The sequence below is a fragment of the Tenrec ecaudatus genome, chromosome 1, assembly GCF_050624435.1.
Source record: "Tenrec ecaudatus isolate mTenEca1 chromosome 1, mTenEca1.hap1, whole genome shotgun sequence".
NCBI lineage: Eukaryota > Metazoa > Chordata > Mammalia > Afrosoricida > Tenrecidae > Tenrec > Tenrec ecaudatus.
Genome location: NC_134530.1, coordinates 172,670,360 through 172,688,873, shown reverse-complemented (window position 1 = coordinate 172,688,873; position 18,514 = coordinate 172,670,360). Strand labels below are relative to the sequence as shown.

General features: G+C 41.1%; 1 protein-coding gene across 1 annotated transcript; it reads right to left on the bottom strand.

Moving 5' to 3' along the window:
• Window positions 1–11,297: 11,297 nt before the first annotated feature.
• On the bottom strand, window positions 11,298–18,085 carry FCRLA (Fc receptor like A). Its single transcript, XM_075540806.1, has 5 exons — window positions 17,962–18,085; window positions 14,028–14,198; window positions 13,452–13,718; window positions 12,429–12,713; window positions 11,298–11,599 (listed from the first exon to the last, which is right to left on the bottom strand). Exons 1-5 carry the CDS (start codon window positions 18,038–18,040, stop codon window positions 11,298–11,300), a joined length of 1,104 nt encoding a protein of 367 aa, XP_075396921.1. The 5' UTR covers window positions 18,041–18,085.
• Window positions 18,086–18,514: the final 429 nt, after the last annotated feature.

Below are 18,514 nucleotides of genomic sequence, written 5' to 3'. Positions count from 1 at the left end.
AAAAGTTGGAAACAAAAAATCCATTTGATTCCATAATCTTACTACTAGCTATAGATCTTAAACAAATGAGATCTGGGATGCAAACAGTTATGTGTACAGCATGTTCAGTAAAGCATTATCCATAATAGCAAAGAGATGGAAACAACTTAAATTTCCATCAATTGATGAATGGATAAACAAATTACGGTATATGCACACAATAAAATACTACACAAAGGTAAACATTGAAGAATCTGTTAAACACCTTATAATGTGGATGAACCTGAGGACATTGTGCTGAGTGACATAAGTCAATCACAAAAGGACAAATATTGTATGTGTCCACTTTTATAAAAAGTCAAGAAATGCTGGGATAAGAGTTGCATGAGCCCCTAATAAAATGATTTTAAAAACCAAAAACAAGTCCCTTGAGAATGATTGGGGCAGGGAATGTATGGATGTGCTTTATACAATTGATGTATGTATATGTATGGATTGTGGTAAGACTTGTTTGAGTCCCTAATAAAATGTAAAAGAAGAAAAGAAAAAAAAACCAAAAACAAGTCAAGAAATGGTGTCCACACAAAAATAAACATTCTTGATGAATCACAGGGTTTGGAATATAAGGAAAGGGAAGGAAAATTGGCAATTAAATAATAGCTATATTAATTTGGGTGAAGGGAAAAGCGGTATACAATAAGAAGGTGATCAAGACCATATCACTAAGGAAAAGGAAGACACAAGAGGTGCACAAGTTATGGACAACCAAGGTAAACGCCATCCTGCACTCTCCTGCATGCTCGGCAAGAGCAAGCATTGACTACAGAGGCAGACAGAGAAGATGAACAAGTGTAGGTAGATTAAAGGGACCACAGCCAGGACTATACACAGGATTAGCAGGTGATACCTTTGTATCTATGTGTGCTGTAAAATGATGGCAGTGAGTTTGGCTTTTACATAGTACAGCAAACCGATGGACAAAGTTATGTAAACTTCTCAGCCATCACTTGTAGGTAATCAGCCACTGGATCTGGGAACTCAGAACTGTACCCAAAGTGGCCATCAAGGTCAATTAACATAACAAAGTCCACGGAGACATTACTCTACATTCTACTTGGGTGTGTAATAACTGAGGTCTTAAAAGCTCACAAAGGGTCCTGCTGCAGACTTGGTGGTGTTGGCAGCGAGGTCAGCACAGCTGAGACAGTACATGCACGGCAGAGGGAACGTTCTGCTTCCTTGCACAGGGAAGAGATGCTGACAGAGCTGTGCTGAACTGAGGAGGAAAGGGATATCCTCTCCAGAGAAGCCTTCCAGATTTGACCTCCATGCTTTTGGATCCTGATCGTGAGTTATAGCCTATTGGGCCTGATCCAGAATTATTTCCTAAATATCATCATACCTTAATACCTGTTTTTATCTTAATAAAACAGGGAAGTTAAGGGTTGTGTCAACTTGGCTGGGTTTGGCAGTTAAGACCTACTAATTTCGCATGATAAGATCTACTCCAGGGTGTGGCCTGTTACCACTATAAGTAGATGCTATGGAAAAGTTCATATGCTTTTTGTGGGATCTAGATCATGTATCTGGCTTGCCAATCTCTGGTTCTTTGGACTTGAGCCAACAGACGTCCACATTGCTTGTCAATCCTGGGAGTTGTCAGCAGCTTGCCATCTTTCCTGCTCACCTTGGATGAATTTGCTTCTGCAATCATAAGTCTGACTTGCTGAACTTGGATTCACCTCTACTGCAGACAGCTGTGATCTTCCTGAAGATCTTGGTTTCATCAGTCCCTGCAGCAAGGTGAGTCAGAAGCATCTATCTGACCCACAGATCTGGAACTTGCCTGCCTCTATAAGCACATAAGCTAATTCCTTGATATAAACCTCTCTGTAGATGTACATATATAAGCATCGCTGGTTTTATTCTCCAGAGAATTCAGCCTAAGACACAGTAAGTATTAGTTGTGGGACCTGAGTAGGCACTCCTACTGATTATTCAAACCCAGAAGAGGGTTATGAAGAGATTTTCCCCAGCTTTGTCTCCCCCAAAGACATGCCAAACATTAGGGGCTTTTTGCCAGCATATGGGGGGAGGTCAGAAGCTTAGAGACATCCTCCCTGAAGTCAGTCACTTGCCAGACAGGTAGGGCCGCTCCCTGCTGTTAAGGACAATGGGCTACTTTTCCCTAAAGGCTTGTGACCATTAGCTTGGTCTCTGTAGGTGGGGTTTACACCCTACTGATATTGGTTTCTGTGGAGAGCCAGAAAACAGGTCAAACTGACTCAGTGACATCCAAAGTTAGGCTGCCATCCTGTATCTAGGATCCGCCCTTCTTGTCACATGTATACCCCCAATCCCTCCTCTTCCTATTGTGTGTATATCCCTAGATTGTCCCCCTCTCATTGCTGTATAACCTATAGTGCAACCCCTTCCTGTGACATGTGTCTTTACCTGTAATTAGGGGGCTTGCACTCCCCACAAAGATATATAGGCCTGGATTAGCAATAAAGAGCTCTCTCTCGGGCTCCCCCTCAGTTGGCCTCTAGTTGGCTCTCCTCTCCTCTCCCTCCATTACTCCCCTGTTCCCTTTCCCCTCATCCTCCTTCCCCTCCCCCCTCTGCATGTGGACCACCAAGCGGGGTTGAGGTGAGCATACTAGCATGAAGTGTGTCTGACTCCATTATTTCAATCTCTCTTCTATCTCTCATGCTCTCTATGACTTTACTATAATATTTATATATCTCAACCGTACAATTGCGCCTATCGAACCCGTGATTAGTGATGGGGCTGGCACCCTTTCCAACCACAATGGGAGGTATGACTGGTATCAGAATAGCTCGTAAGAAAAAAAGGATGGGAAATGGAAGTATGTCTAACCATTCCCTCATTAGCATAAGCTTTGAGCTGATCTTCATATTCATTATCCCTCCTGAAGTTAGACAGGCTCTAACACTACCCTTTTGCAGTAATATTATGGAAGAAAACCTAAGGAGGCACTTATGTGTGCTTCCTTACGGTACAGTTATTAGAGGGGAAATAATTCTTGTTTCTTCTTCTTGCACATGTGTAGAGGAATATGTCATATAATTGACTGAGGCTGCAGTCAATCAAAAATATTAAAATGATTGACCTAAAATTGAAGAATTATTCTGTTAGTGATAGATAATTGATTTAGGAACAGATAGATAAATGGGTTCTTCTCTTCAGAGATGTGTAAAAATATTATTTCTCTGGATACTGGACTTTAAGAATGAGCTAATCTATTCTTAATATGTGTTCTGCAGACCCAAGGAGGTTTCCAAGACCCTTTCAGGAAGTCTTCAAAGTCAAAGCTAATTTCATAACAATAAAGTAAAAAATGATTGCATGGATTCTGACATGCGGCCGTCTGCTCCCTAGAGTTTTCTTGGCTGTGATCTTTTTTTTTTTAATCATTTTATTGGGGGCTCTTACAGCTCTTATCACAACCCATACATCCGTCCATGTGTCAAGCACATTTATACATTTGTTGCCATCATCGTTTTCAAAACATTTTCTTTGTACTTGAGCCCTTGGTATCAGCTCATTTCCTATCCCACCCCTACCCTCCTCCCTTATGAACCTTTGATAATTCATAATTTTTTTCATGTCTTACACCAACCAATGTCTCCCTTCACCCACTTTTCTGTTGTCCGTACCCCTGGGAGGGGGTGATATGGAGATCATTGTGATCAGTTTCCCCTTTCTCCCCCCACCTGCCCCTTCCCCTCCTGGTATAGCTACTCTCATTATTGGTCCTGAGGTAGTTATCTGTCCTGGATTCCCTGTGTTTTCAGCTCTTATCTGTGCCAGTGTAAATGCTCTGGTCTAGCTGGATTTGTAAGATACAATTGGGGTCATGATAGTAGGTAGGAGGAAACATTACAGAACCAGAGGAAAGTTGTATGTTTCATTGATGCTATACTGCACCCTGACTGGCTTCTCTCTTCCTTGTGACCCTTCTGTGAGGAGATGTCCAATTGTCTACAGATGGGCTTTGGATCTCCACTCATGCTTCCCCTCATTCATGTCGATATGATGTTTTGTTCTGGGTCTTTGATGCCTGATACTTGATTGCATAGACATCTAATGATCACACAGGCTGGTGTGCTTCTCCCATGACCCCACAGAACTGTCAGTCCCCTTTTTAACTCCACATTGTTTATCCTGCCTATCTTATCTATGTAGACATGCAGAGACAATAATAAGCACACACAAAAAAGACAAAGCAAAACCAAACCAAACCAAAACAACAATAAAACCAAAGACAGAAAAAGAAAAGCCCATATATAGTTCCAGGTCTGTTTGTTGACCTTTAGGAGTGTGTTCCAGTCGAGTCTGATGGGGTGTCACGCCCTGAACCCACAGTCTATTTTGAGTATTCCCCAGGGACTCATTGCTTTGCTCCCCTTGCCGCTCTGTTGCACGCACTGTTTCACCCCAGTGTGATGGGGTCAGATCAGGGACATTTCTTGCAGTCTCCAGTGCTGTGATCTTTACAGAAGCAGGTTACCAACCCTTTCCTGTAGAGGCACCTTTCATGATATTCACCCATTCTGACACATAGTGATTCTATGGGACACTGTAGCAATGCTCCTAGGGTTTCCAAGACTGATCTTCATGGGTGTAACCTGACACATCGCTCTCCTAGGGAGCAACAGATGGGTTTCTAACTGCCAGTCTTTCAATAGCAGTCACTTAACCCACTTAACCCCCACACCATCGGGCTCCTTTTCACAGTAATAGTAAGAGATTATTTGACTTTTCATAGAGTTGGCATTGTTCTTGGTGGTAAAAAAGCAATGTGAGTTAGCACAAGAGGTAAAAGTGCAGAAGAGGTAAGTTAGTAAAAGAGGTAAAAAAATGTTAAAATTCTTAACAAAATTTAAGGCAGCGATGTATTCTTCACCATCACCTGTTCACAATAAGGAAAAAAGAAGAAGAGAGGAATTCCTTGAGACATAATAATAATCATTAAAATTTCCCCTTGAGTATACATCTTTTTAATATTCTGTGTGATGATGAAATTGGAAGGGTACCCTTCTGCTCCATACTGAAATGATAGTTCTCTTGAAGGAAAGCATGTATGTCATGGTTGAGAGGTTGGAACTAAACTAGTCACCCTGATCATGGGACTCCATTTTTAATTGGAAGAGAACTGACAAACTATGATCATTCAGATATGGGTACTTGGCAGACATTCTCTGAATAATGAACAAAGTGAGCTATTCTTTCACTTCAAGGAAAAATTCTGGCAGTAACTATTGCCAATTATAAAACTCAAGCGTTCAAATTCATTTGGAAATTTTAGAAATTTGGAGAACTTGTGTCTGCAACCATAAACTTGGTAGTTTGCCAATAATTAAAGATTTTTTCCTAATCATATAGGTGATCATATTAACAAATGTCATTATTAAAATATTATGTAGAGTGAAATGGTGCCAGTGTTTGAAATATCTAAATAATATTGTAAGCTAATATTTTCAAATTAAACAGTTCATTGAAAGTTAAAGAGGGACTAATAGACTTTAGTAAAACAGTAATAACATCTATTCATGTGGTTTCAGATTTCATATTGCAATAAACATGGAAGAAAACTCCCTTATCAAGTTTTGGTGTCACGTAAAAGGAGGATACCTACAATTATCTGAAAAATATCTTAAAATGTTCCTCCCTTTTCAGTTACAGCTAAGTGGGGCCTGATTTTCTTTATAGATCTAAATTGAAATGGCATATCACAATATATTCATGCTGAAGCATCTCTGAAAATCCAGCTCTCTTCTACTAAGTTCAACATTAGAGAATTTTGCAAAAAATATCAAACAATGCCATTCTTGTCACACTTCTGTTTTGAAAGAGCTATTTTTCATTAAGATATACTATTTTTTATTGATCACATGATAAAATGACAATTTTCCCTCCCTTCTTCCTTCCTCTCTTCCATTTCCCCTTCCACCAACCTCCCCATTGCTTTCAAAGTCTTCCCTATAGACTTCACAGTCTGCTTTTTTTGGGGCATGAAAACCATTTTTCTTTTATAATAGTGGTAATAAACTCTATAAGGATGAAAAAAGGGGTATTTGTCATTATGAGATTGACTAACTTTGCTGAGCATGATATCTACCAAATTTGTCCATGACATGAAGGTATTTGGCAGGATCATCCTTATTTTTTAGCGATATATACTATTCTATTGTGTGTTTGAACCAGAGGTTATTTATCCATGCCTCCACAGACAGGAATTGTGGTTGCTTCCTTCTTTGAGCTACTGTGGATAACACTGTGACAAACATGGGTGTGCATATATCTGTTCATGGTTTATTCTGTATTTCTTGGGGATATATACACCAGATAGAGAGACTGCTGGCCACAGGGAATTTTTTTACATGATGTGAGATGCGGGTCGTGTTCCATTATTTTGCAGGTGGAATTTGTTGAAAAGACTATCTCTTCCTGTGGGATTATAAAGAGACTTCCCCCCAGTTTTGTTTCCCACAAAGACATGCCAAACATTAGGGACTTTTACCAGCATATGGGGGGAGGTCAGATGTTTACAGACATCCTCCCTGAAGGTAGACAGTTGCCAGACAGGTAGGGCTGCTCCCTGCTGTTAAGGACAATGGGCTACTTCTCCCTAAAGTCTTGCGACCAATAGCTTGGTCTCTGTAGGTGGGGTTTACATCCTATTGATAATGGTTTCTATGGAGATCCAGAAAACAGGTCAAACTGGCTCAGTGACATCCAAAGTTAGGCTGCCATCCTGAATGTAGGATAGGCCCATCTTGTCACATGCATATAATCCCTCCTCTTCCTATTGTGTGTATATCCCTAGATTGTCCCCCTCTCGTTGCTGTATAACCTATAGTGCAACCCCTTCCTGTGACATATGTCTTTACCTGTAATTAGTGGGTTTGCACTCCCTGAGAGGTATATAGACCTGGGTTAGCAATATAGAGTGCTCTCTTGGCTCCTTCATTGGCCTCTCCTCTCCTGTCCTCACTCCCCTGTTCCCTTTTCCCTTGTCCTCTCCCCCTCCCCATCTCTCCATGTGGACCAACAAGTGGGGCTGAGGTGAGCATGCTATCATGAAATGTGTCTGGCTCCATTATTTCAGTCTCTCTTTTATCTCTCATGCTCTCTATGACTTTAATATAATATTTATGTATCTCAACTATATAATTGTGCATATTGAACCCATGATTAGTGGTGGTGGGGCTGGCATCCCCTCCAACCACATCTCACCCCACTTACTATATTTTAGTCCTTTGTCAAAATTCAAATGCCTGTGGGTGCTTGGTTTTATTTCTGGATTCTCGGTTCTGATCAATTGGTCTACATATACATCATTGTACCAATATCAAGCTGATTTGATGATGTTGACTGTGTAATAGGTTTTGAAATCAAGAGTGAGAAGTCTCTTATTTTGTTTTATTTTTAATAACATTTTTGCTCACATGGGTTCCTTTTATTTCCAAATAAAGTTAATTAGTTTTTTCATTTATTTGAGAAATTGTGTTGAGATTTGGATCAGAATTCCACTGTCTTTATAAATTGCTTCCAGGAGAAAGTTGAGGCTTTCTATTCTCAAAAAGAGTTACAGTCTCAGAAACCCAGAGGGGCAGGCCCACCATGTTCTATAGGGTCACCGTGAGTCAGAATTGACTCAAAGGCTGTGAGTTTTGTTGTTTGTTTCCATTGTTTTGGCAATCTTGACATTTTCACCATATTAAATCTTCCTATTCATTAACTAGGAACGTTCTTCCTTTTATGTAAATCTCTTTAGTTTCTTATGGTAGTGTTTTGTAGGTTTTTTTTTATACAAATCTTTTGTTTTTCTGGTTAGGCTTATTCTTTAGAACTTTATCTCTTGAGTGGTTATTATAAATATTCTTCTTTTTAAAAATTTTCCTATCCAGAGTTCTCTTTTTTACTACACAGGAATCCTATTGACTTCTGCATGTTACCAACATTTTCAATTAGTTGCAGCAAGTTGTTTTTTTTTATTGAATCCTTGGGGTTTCCCATACATAAAATTATGTAATCTGAAGACAGAAACAGTTTAACTTTTTTTTGCCAATTTGAATGCTTTTAATTTCTTTTTGATACCTAATGGTTCCAGCTAAGACTTCCAGGACTATATTAAATAAGAATGGAATAAAGGGCCACTGTCTGGTTGCTGTTTGGAGGAGGATGCTTTCTATTTCTCTTCATTGAGTGAAATGCTCGCCATTGATCTTGCATATACAGTCTTTATTACGCTGAGGAATTTTCTTCTATTCCTATTCTATTGAGTGTTTATGTTTAAAAATGCATGCTGGATTTGAATACCTTTTCTGTATAAATTGATATAATCATGTGATTCTTTTATTTTGGTTTATTTATATGGTGCATTACATTGGTCGTTTTTCTAATATTGATTTATCCTTGCATACCTAGTATAAATATCACATGAAAATAATTTTTAAAGCATTTTATTGAATTCTGTTAAGGAGAAGTTTATTGAAGATTTTGCATCTGTGTTCATAAGGGATATTGTTCTATAGTTTTCTACATTGGTGATGTGTTTGTCTGGCTTTAGTATCAGAGTTATACTTGCTTCATAAAATGAGTTCAATAGTATGCTGCCATTTTCCATATTCTGGAATCGTTCATGTAGAACCCATGTTACCTCTTCTTTAAATGCTTGGTAGAATTCTCCAATAAAAAGTCCTGGACTTTTTGTTGTTGGAAGTTTTTATTTTTTCCTATTTTCGAGCTCTAATTTTATTATTTATTTTCTTCTGGTGGCTATAGCTTTGCTTGGCTGCTCTTGTTCTAACTTTTGTAGATGTTAGGCTAAGGGGATGATTTTGGATCTTTCTTCTTTTTTGAGGAGAGTGCTTATTAATTACCCTCTCAGTACTGCTTTCCTGTGTCCCAAAGATTTGGTATATTGCATTTTCATTCTAATTCTTTTCAAGCAATTTTAAAATTGCACTATTTATTTCTTCAGTTATCCAGTTGTTTTAAAATAAAATGTTGTTCAATTTCATGTAATTGATTCTTTTCTGCTTGATTTTTCTATTATTGATATCTAATTTTATAGCACTAAAATGTACTGCTTTTGTTAATGGTCATAGGTTTGTTATTGTCATTTTAGGTCAGCAAATGTTTTAAATATTTCTCAATTTTAATTGATAATCTGGAAACTATAAGTAAATACAATACAAATAAATATAAGTTCTTTAAGGTCTTCAGTAAGATGTAAAATGTAAAGCACCCTAAAACTAAAATTATGAGAATTGTTGATCTATCTGAAAACTCTAATAAATGATTCATAATTATAAAAAAGAGCTTTGAAAAGATGAAATTTCATCCTGGTCATCCAGTGGGTTAAGCATTGCACTGCTTATTTAAAGGTTGGCTGTTCAAATCCACCAGCTGCCGTGATGGCTTCATGCCAGTGGTCTCTCTCATCTGGATAAATTGTCTTTGGCTTGTCCTTATCCCTTTAATACTTAATGGATGTATCTCTATAATCTACATTTGATATTTTGTCTCTTCTGTCACCTACACAGGAGAATGATGAGGTTTTCTCCTCCTGTAAATTGGAAACCCAGGGACAGTTCAACTCTGTCCTACAGGGTTGCTATGACTAGAAATCAACTCATTGGCAGTAAGTTTTTTAATTTTGTTCCCAACAAAAATCCCACGGGATCATTATAAATCAGAATAGACCTTGGTGACAGTGAGTTTTTGTTTGGGTATCTAAAGCTGCAGGCCGTGGATGGAGCAAATGATTAAGCCCCCAACTGTGAAGCCGGTGGCTTTAGCTATGACCTACTTCTGAAGGTCATAGCAATGAAATCCCTACCAAGTGCAGTTCTAATCTGCAACATGTAGACTTAGCATAAATCAAATTCCATAGAAACTATCGGTTTGTTTTTAATCTAATCTGCAGCACACTGAGCTACAGACTTTGCCAAGTGTGAGCTGAGGGGTAGGGGTGAGTGGCGGAGAAGGTCATCCTTGATTAAGAACTGCTGTTTAGTAAGGTAGCAGAGGGGAACTGCGCCTCTACTCAAGTACTCCCTCAGTGTAAGAACACTTTGTTCTAATAACCTGGCATTCTGTGATGCTCACCTTCCCAACATGATCTCTGAAGACAAAATGGGTACAGAAGCAAATGTGGTGAATAATATGATGCATAAGCTGATGGTGCCAGCTATTAAAAGATATAGCATCTGGGGTCTTAAAGGCTTGAAGCTAAACTATCAGGGAATCAACAAAGCCCACATGGAAGAAGCATACCAGCTTGTGTGAACACGAGCTGTTGATGAGATAAGGTATCAGGCATCAAAAGACCCCCAGACAAATATATTGATACAAATGATGGGTGTAGGAGTGGAGACCCAAAGCCCATCTGTAGATAATTGGACATTCCCTCACAGGAGGGTCACAAGGAAAGAATGAGCCAGCCAGGGTGCAGCACAGCACCGACAGAATACACAACACTCCTCTAGTTCTTCAATGCTTTCTCCTCCCCACTATCATGATCCCAGTTTTATCTTACAAATCCGATCAGACTGGAGCATGGACACTGGCACAGATAAGAGCTCTCAACACATGGAATCCAGGACAGATAAACCCCTCAGGAACGGCAGTAGGAGTGGTGCTACCATAAGGGTAGGGGGAAGGTAGGGGGAGAAGGGGTAGAAATGGGGAACTGACTACAATGACGTATAACAACAACCGACCCCCCCCAAAGGAGAAACAACAGTAAGGTGGACAAAGGGAGACAGCAGATGGTGTAAGATATGAAAATAATAATAATTTATAATTTATCAGGGGCCCATAAGGGTGGAAAGGAAGGGGAGGGAGGGAAAAAAAACCAGGAGCTGATATCAAGGGCTTAAACAGAAAGAAAATATTTTGAAATTGATGGCAACATATGTATAAATGCACTTGATACAATTGATGTATGGATTGTTATAGGAGCTGCAAGAGCCCCCAATAAAATTATTTATATTTAAAAACCTGCTGCATAAATCACTTCCACTTCTTCCTTTTAAACCACCATGTTCTGGTTTGGGTGGCGGAATGAAATGTCTAATAGAGAAGGTCAAAATGTTAAGAGAGAATATATAATTATAGCTGAATTCTGATGATCATGTTGAACAAATTTATTTTTACTTCTTATTCTAACAAAACATTGAAGCAAAATATAAAATCGTGCATATATGCAGGACAGAAAGAGAAAAAATAGAAGGCATTGGATTTGTTGGGAGTAATTTTGAACAATATTGTGGGTGAATTCTTTACTTTTGCTTGACAGTAGTCTTTGTGGTCTCAGGCTTCTGGTGGCCAGACAAGTCCCTCATCTCTGTCACCAGGTGTCCAAGAAGAGCTCTCACATCCTGCACATATTTGAGAAGAATGCTCATCTGGTAATGTAGGTGGGGGTCTGGCACCACCAGGGGAGTGGATAAGCATGGGTCCTCGGGAGAAGGGGTGGTCGGAGGAGGCAGAGGTCCCGGGGGCTCTGTAGAAGCTGTTTCTGAAGCAGTTGGCTTCTGAGGAGCTGAGGTCGAGATGGGAGGTGCAGCAGAACTGGAGAATCCTGGATTATGGGGCAGAAGGCACATACAGAATGAAGTCAGGGTCTGGCCCTACCCTCACCTTCCTGCTCATTCTTTATGATCCTTTCAAAGTGACCAGGGTCCCAATGGCAGCAAAACCTTGTAGATTCTAATCTCTTTGCTGGTCCAAATTTGCATCTGCGGTTTGGCTACCTCTGCTTAGGACTGTCCAGTGATGAAGGATCCTCATCAGACAGATGTAACCATTAGCCAACTCCTTCTCTATGGAGACAAGACCTAGTTCCCAGGAGCATGGACTTAGTAACTGCTCCTAGGTCAACCTCTTCATCATGAATGGCGTTAGGTGAATCCCCCAGTTCCAGTCTTCTAATTTTTGAGGACATTTTCCTGGGCATTTGAGTCATTTCCTTTTCAGGACAAACATGCCTCATTATTTTTTTAATATGGCATGGTTTCAAGCTTACTCACCACCCTGGACACCCCCTCTAGTTATATTCAGGCCAAGAACCACTTTCTTAAAGCTAGAACCAAGCACAGACTCCAAACTATCCTTCTCCTTATTCTAGATAGTATCTCTATAAATGCCCAGAAATCAGCTTGGAAACATAAGGTCTGAGATGACTATAGAGCTGGCTCAGATCTTGGTTTGGTAAAGCATGTATGGTCCAAGGTGCACATTCTCTATTCATGCCTTCTTCTATCTCTGGGGACCCTAGCTTATTGTTCTAGCCTCTCTCTATCCCTTCTTTGCCTGCTTACACTGACTTAGTACCCTAACTTCCTTCACACACACACGCACACACACACACACACATACACACAGAACAGATACTCAACATACAAACTCACCATGCACCCTGATCTCAAGCTGAAGGCTCTGTTTCCACACTTGGTTGTCCTCGGTAGTTGCCTCACACCAGTAGGACCCAGAGTGCTCTGAGGAAACTGCAGGGATACGGAATTCTGAGACTAGGTCCCTGCTGCGTAGGGTTTTACCATCCTTGTAGAAGGAGAAGAGGAGGCGTGTGGCTGACCTCTGCAGGGGCAGCTTTGTCTGACAGCTCAGTGTCACTGGGCTCCCCTCTTGGGGCTCAGTTGAAGGTGCGGCGCTGAGAACCGGCGTTGAAAACAGTTCTGAGGAGAGAGGTGAGAAAGGACCATCCAGCCCACATTCGGGAGGACCCATCACCATAGGCTAAGAACCGCAATCACACTTTGCTTTCCCTGTTTACTTCACGAATCGGCTTTCTCTGAAAAGTTCCATTTGAACATTGCAAGTTTTCACTTTTCAGTAAAAGTAAAATAAAATTTTAAATCTGGGGATGGAAAGATCTAAAACTGATCCAGACAGCCAGTTGGCAAGCACTGAGAAGCACAGATCTAGGCAATAGAAAATATGCTGAACTCGGAAATGGGCTACGAACTCAAGAAAACAGTGCTGAGATTCTGTCCCTCCCAAAGTTCAGCTTGGGTATTTGATTAGTTTTCCGACTCCAAAATACTATCAGCACAATGTGAAACATTTGTCTTGCAATTTACAATCTACAAAAGCCCTCTAGGAACAGTGCTTAATTCTCTCCATTACTTGCAGAGGAATCTGCTCATTTTCCAAAGGACGAAACAGTGACACAAAGAGCTTCACAAACAGCCCACAGCTGCCTTCCTGAGTGGAAGTACCCGAACCAACAGCTGGGTCTCCTGGCTCTTAGACCAATGCTGTTTAGTCTAGCTAGTTGAGGATTTTGAAACATTTAAACCATTGATTGGCCTGCTGCTTACACCTTCATTGATGCTGCCATCTCCAGGCCAAAGAGGGACACTTTTGAGTTCAGTATCTTTCCCTACTCAACTCACATTAGCTCTCCATCTCACCTTGGACAACAATGGCTGTAGAAGATGCTGTTTCTGGGATCCCAGAACCAGGACTCCTGAAGATCCCACTGCAGTGGTAGTGTCCACTGTCTGCTTCTTGCACCACAGGGATGGTGAATTCCTGGTTGGGTCCAGGGGGACCCAGGGCTGAGCTGTCCCGATAGAAGATGACCTGGGTCAATGGCCAATCTTGCCAGGCTCGGCAGCGCAGAACCAGTGAGTCTCCTTCAAACACAGGCTTGGATGGACCTTGGAGGATCAGCCAGTCTGTGGCCCAGGACAAGAACTGAGTGTCATCAATGGCCTTCCTTAGGAACCCCTTAGTATTGCCCACAAACAAACCCTTCTACACTTTCTTTGAGGTTCCAAGGAATTCTAACCACTAGTTGAGAGTTTGGACCAACTTCTGAAATGCCTTCAGTCTGAGGGCACTCTAGCTACTGTGAACTGAAGACAAGAAAGGAAGAATCTCTTCCCTTGGCCAGTTTCCTGGGAATTCAGTGGTCTAGGGGACAGAAAAGAGAAACTTGGGAATGGGAGAAATCCTGAATTGGTCAGCTCTGCCCAGGACCTCACCGTAGGACACGATTAGATGGAAAGGTTCGCTGAAAGTGTAGCCTTTGTTCTGGAAGCCATCTTCCTTTGGGCCAGTCCACTCCTCGCCGTCTGTGTGGCAGTTGCTGTCCTGGATGCTGACAGATCCAGGGGCTATGAGTTCTTCACATGGCACCTTCTCAAGACTGGCAGCTGAAAGAGGCAGGGCTCATAGGGGAGAAGAAAGTTATGCTGGGACTTGGAGGGAAAAGACAAGGACTCACTATCTCTCTGAGGGGACCTAGTCCTAGGGGATTCATCAGTTTTAGAGTAAAAGTGGGAAGACCCATAGCTTTCTCCTCCAAAAGATCACCTGGATCCTGGGCCATCATTTGACCCGGTTTGTTGGACTCTGATACTCTCAGTGATAAGCTCGTGGTCTGGGGCAGAGGAGTAGAGCAAAGAATGGAGAATGGTAAGTTCATCAGCATGTCAAGATGACATCCAGTAGCTAGGACCAAAGACAAGGGCAACCCCAGAGCAGGCAGATCAAGGACAAGGGGGGAGGGCAGAGATAGGACAAGATGGGGGGATGGCAAAAAGGATATAATTCTAATATTCACTAGGTGTTTACCATGTGCAGGCATCTTCCCAGGCTACCTTATTTAATATGCTTACGTGAACTAGTTGTGTGAGTCATTCCCCATTGTATAGAGCTTAAAGAAAAAAGGCTTAGACAAGTAAATTAATTTACCACAAATTAAAATCTATAAGGAACATGGTAAAACAATCAGGCATGTCTGAGTCCAAAGCAATCAATCTTTATGTGACTGGATATAGTCGACTTTCAATTAGTTCAGACTTTGGGGGTGGGAGCTTTTTCTATATTATCTCTCTCCAAACTAATTTGGCTCATCAGCCTTAAGTGTGTTCTCTGCCATATAGCTTTCAGTAGCAGAGACACTTTCCCTTTGTTGCTTCCAAGTCAGTTCTCCATTTTTTAAGCATCTCAACTTTGATTCCTTCTGCTCCTTGAACAGCAGAACTCACTCCTTCAATATACACTGCCTTCTCAGTCCCAATATGTGCTGGTCTCTGTGGGAGAATTCTTTGCCTGCAGGTTGAAACTCAGACTTGGGTTTCTCACCACATCCTCTCAATCTACACCTCCATGGTTGACCAGCGTTACATAAGTAGTATTTCCCCATTCCCTTGTGCGGTTTAATCCCTCACTCCCTATTCTAGTCCCATGGTCATTTGACAAGTTACATTTCTTCACTCTATCCTTTCCTACCTTGTACCTTTTTTCTCTTCCACCTCCCAAGACCCCAACTTTCCCTTATAGAGACCCCTCTCTACTTCCTAATTCGTATCACACCCGGACCAGCTGTTTGATTTAGATCATCTCCTTACTCCCTTCACTACTCTGCTACCTCTTTTTAGTCCCTCTACTATCATTATCTGACTCAGTGTCTTCTCCTTTTTCTCTGCTTAAAAATAAAGTTTTGTTGGACTACTTGCACACACCAGGAACAACCACACAATAAACCTTGAGTGGTAACCATTATTAGTCTCAATTTAAAAATGGGAAAACGGAAGCCCAGCGATAGAAGAGGTATGTTCCCAAAGTGACATAGAACTGGGAAGTAGAAGAGTTTGACCTCAGAAAATCTTATTCAACATCTGGAGTTCTTGTCAAATACTCTATCCCATTGCCATTAAGTCAATTCTGACTCATAGCAACCCTACATAAGGGGTCAGAGATTGTAATGTTTCTTTGAGAACAAACAGCCTCATTTTTCTCCCAAGGAACAACTGGTGGATTTGAAACCCCCCCACCCCCATCCTTTCAGTTAGCAATCCAGTGCTTACCTGACAGTGCCACCATATAAAACCTGCTGCCATTGAGTGAATTCTGACTCATAGTCACCCTTTATAAGGGTTTCAACACTGTAAATCTTTATGGGACCAAATTGCCTCAAATTTTCCTAGAAGAGTGACTGATAGATTTGAACTTCTGACCTTGTGTCCAAACCTTACATATCAGCACCACCAGGGACACCACCATACAGCAGTATTTTAATAGTGGCATAGTGGCTTATCTTTGTAGCTGTTAATGGAAAGGTCTGTCTCTTCCATCCTACAAGGTTGCTATGAGTTGAAATTGACCAGATGGCAGTGGGAAGAACGGAAAGAAATCCCATTTCTATGAGTTCAATAAGACAGATCAACAAAACTATTAGGCAAGGACAATGTAGCCACTGAAGATTCAAATATGAATAAGATGAGGTTAAAAACAAAACAACCACAAAAGCATTAGGCTGCCCACAAATAGCAAATGATTCATGGAAGTCACAGACACATAAAGAGACTATTCCACCATGAGAAGTGAAGGAATAAGAAAGACGGCTTACAGACAGCCATGAGAGCACGATGGTGGTTTAAGGAAGGTGTCCCGGTCACAGTACCACCTGAGCTGTTTTTACGGATGCCTAGAAGGAGGAGAGGAGTCAGAGGCCTTACAGAGAAATGCTTTCAGGTAAATTTTGCAGTATAAAAAAAGTCTTGGAGGCAAATAAAAATCTGGCCTATGAATATGTGAGTATAAGCAAGTTGGTATTTATTAGAGCACATATTCCAAGGCTCATCTGGTGGAGTAGTGAGGAAACGTGGTGGTGTAGTGGTTATGCATTGAGCTACTAACCCTATGGTCAGCAGTTCCAAACCACCAGCCACTCCAAGGTAGAAAGACAGGCTTTCTACTCCCATAAAGAGTCCCAGTATTGGAAACCCACAGGGGCAAGGTTGAGTCAAAGCCAACTCGATGGCAGTATGTGTGGGAATAGAGATGGAAGAGGTTAAATAGGGCCCAGATCATGGTAGTCCTTGTATATCATGATAAGAAACCTGGGCACTTGGAGATTTTAAATTTATAAATCATTCTGGCTGCAGAGTGGAGAATTCACTTCAAGTGCAAAAGATTGAAACAGTGAGATTAGTTATGAAGTTACTGTAATAGCATAAGTCTGAGATGACAAAGGCTTTTCTAGGCTAGTATTAGTCATGAGTGAGGGAAGGAAACTTTTGTCAAGCTTGATGATTGATCAAATGCAGCTGATGAGAGGAAGGAGTGTAGTTTGCTCCCCAGGTTTCTGTCCCTGCCTGATGCTGGTGCCAGGGACTGAGATTAGAAAGAGTACAAGACGAGTTAGAAGAGATGGGATGAGGTGGGCAGATAAGTTCCACTCTGATCATATGGTACTGGGACACCTGTGAAACATACAGGGAGATATGCCTTGTGGGAAGCTTGATATTTGAATGACCGACTTAAAAGCATGGTTATGATTGGAGATATGATTTGGGACACATAAATATACAGTTCTAGTAGTAAACCTTATTCAGACAAAAGAGCTCACTAGGGGAATCATATGAAGAAGGGAAGGCAGGCAAAGGTGTAACTGTAGAAAGCAATGTTCAAGTGGAAGAGAAGATAAATTACCAAAGGAACCAAGAGTATATGGAGAAAATGGTTCCAGGAAAACTGGAGAGCAGGAAAAGCCACGAGTAAGTGGTCAACTTGCCCAGGTACATGGAGATGTCCAGCAGGATAACAAATAAAGAGTGTGTGATGATCCGGTCAATATGGAGGACATTGTACCCTAGGTAAAATGATTACAAGTTTGGAGAATTGAGTGAGAAGGGAGAATGTGTAGATAGCAAGTGCTCAGTATTAGTTCAAGAAAATATTCTGAGAAAAGCACAAAAAGAGTTGAGATTGTAGCTGCATAGAAGGCAAAGGCTGAAGGGAATGCAAATGGTTGGGAGATCTTTATATAAAAAAAAAAAAAACACCCACCCCTATCCTCAATACTCCTTTGGAGGACCAAATTAAGTTCACATTTCCTTCCCATTGTATCATTTCTCCAAATTCAGGCATCTCTCTATTGTCACACTAACATTCAAACATTTTACTTACCTAGTAGCATCGGAGCTTCCCAGAACACAGCCAGGAGAAGGTAGGGAGTCCAGGCCATGAGAAAACGGTCTAACTTCATGGTGACTATGTTCAGGTCTACTGCAACCTTCAATGGACTGATCTTCTTCAACCTGAAACCTCTCAAATTAGAAAAGAGGAACTCAATCTAACTGTCTCATATCCTTGTATCAGAGACCTGTTTTCAAGTTTGTAATTGGCTTTCATCATTCAAGTGTTGCCAGGTTGGTTCCAGTGCCATCTGTGTCCTTGGACCATGGATAAAAGGATAAGCAGGATTGTTCAAGAATTCCTTCACAGAGCTCAAAGACCCTTCACAGCTTGTAATTATCTGATGACCAACTGGCCTTACATCCACTCTGGGAAGAGGTCAAGGCACCAGCCCTCTGTTTCCCTAGTGGAGTAATTGAGGACAGAAGGTGAGACATTTTTTGATGGCTTCCCAGAAGATCACAGAGCAACGATGAAAACTCAATCCTGCCCATTCCTGCTACAGATCACACATATTTCCAGTGAGCAAGACCTAGGGGGAAGC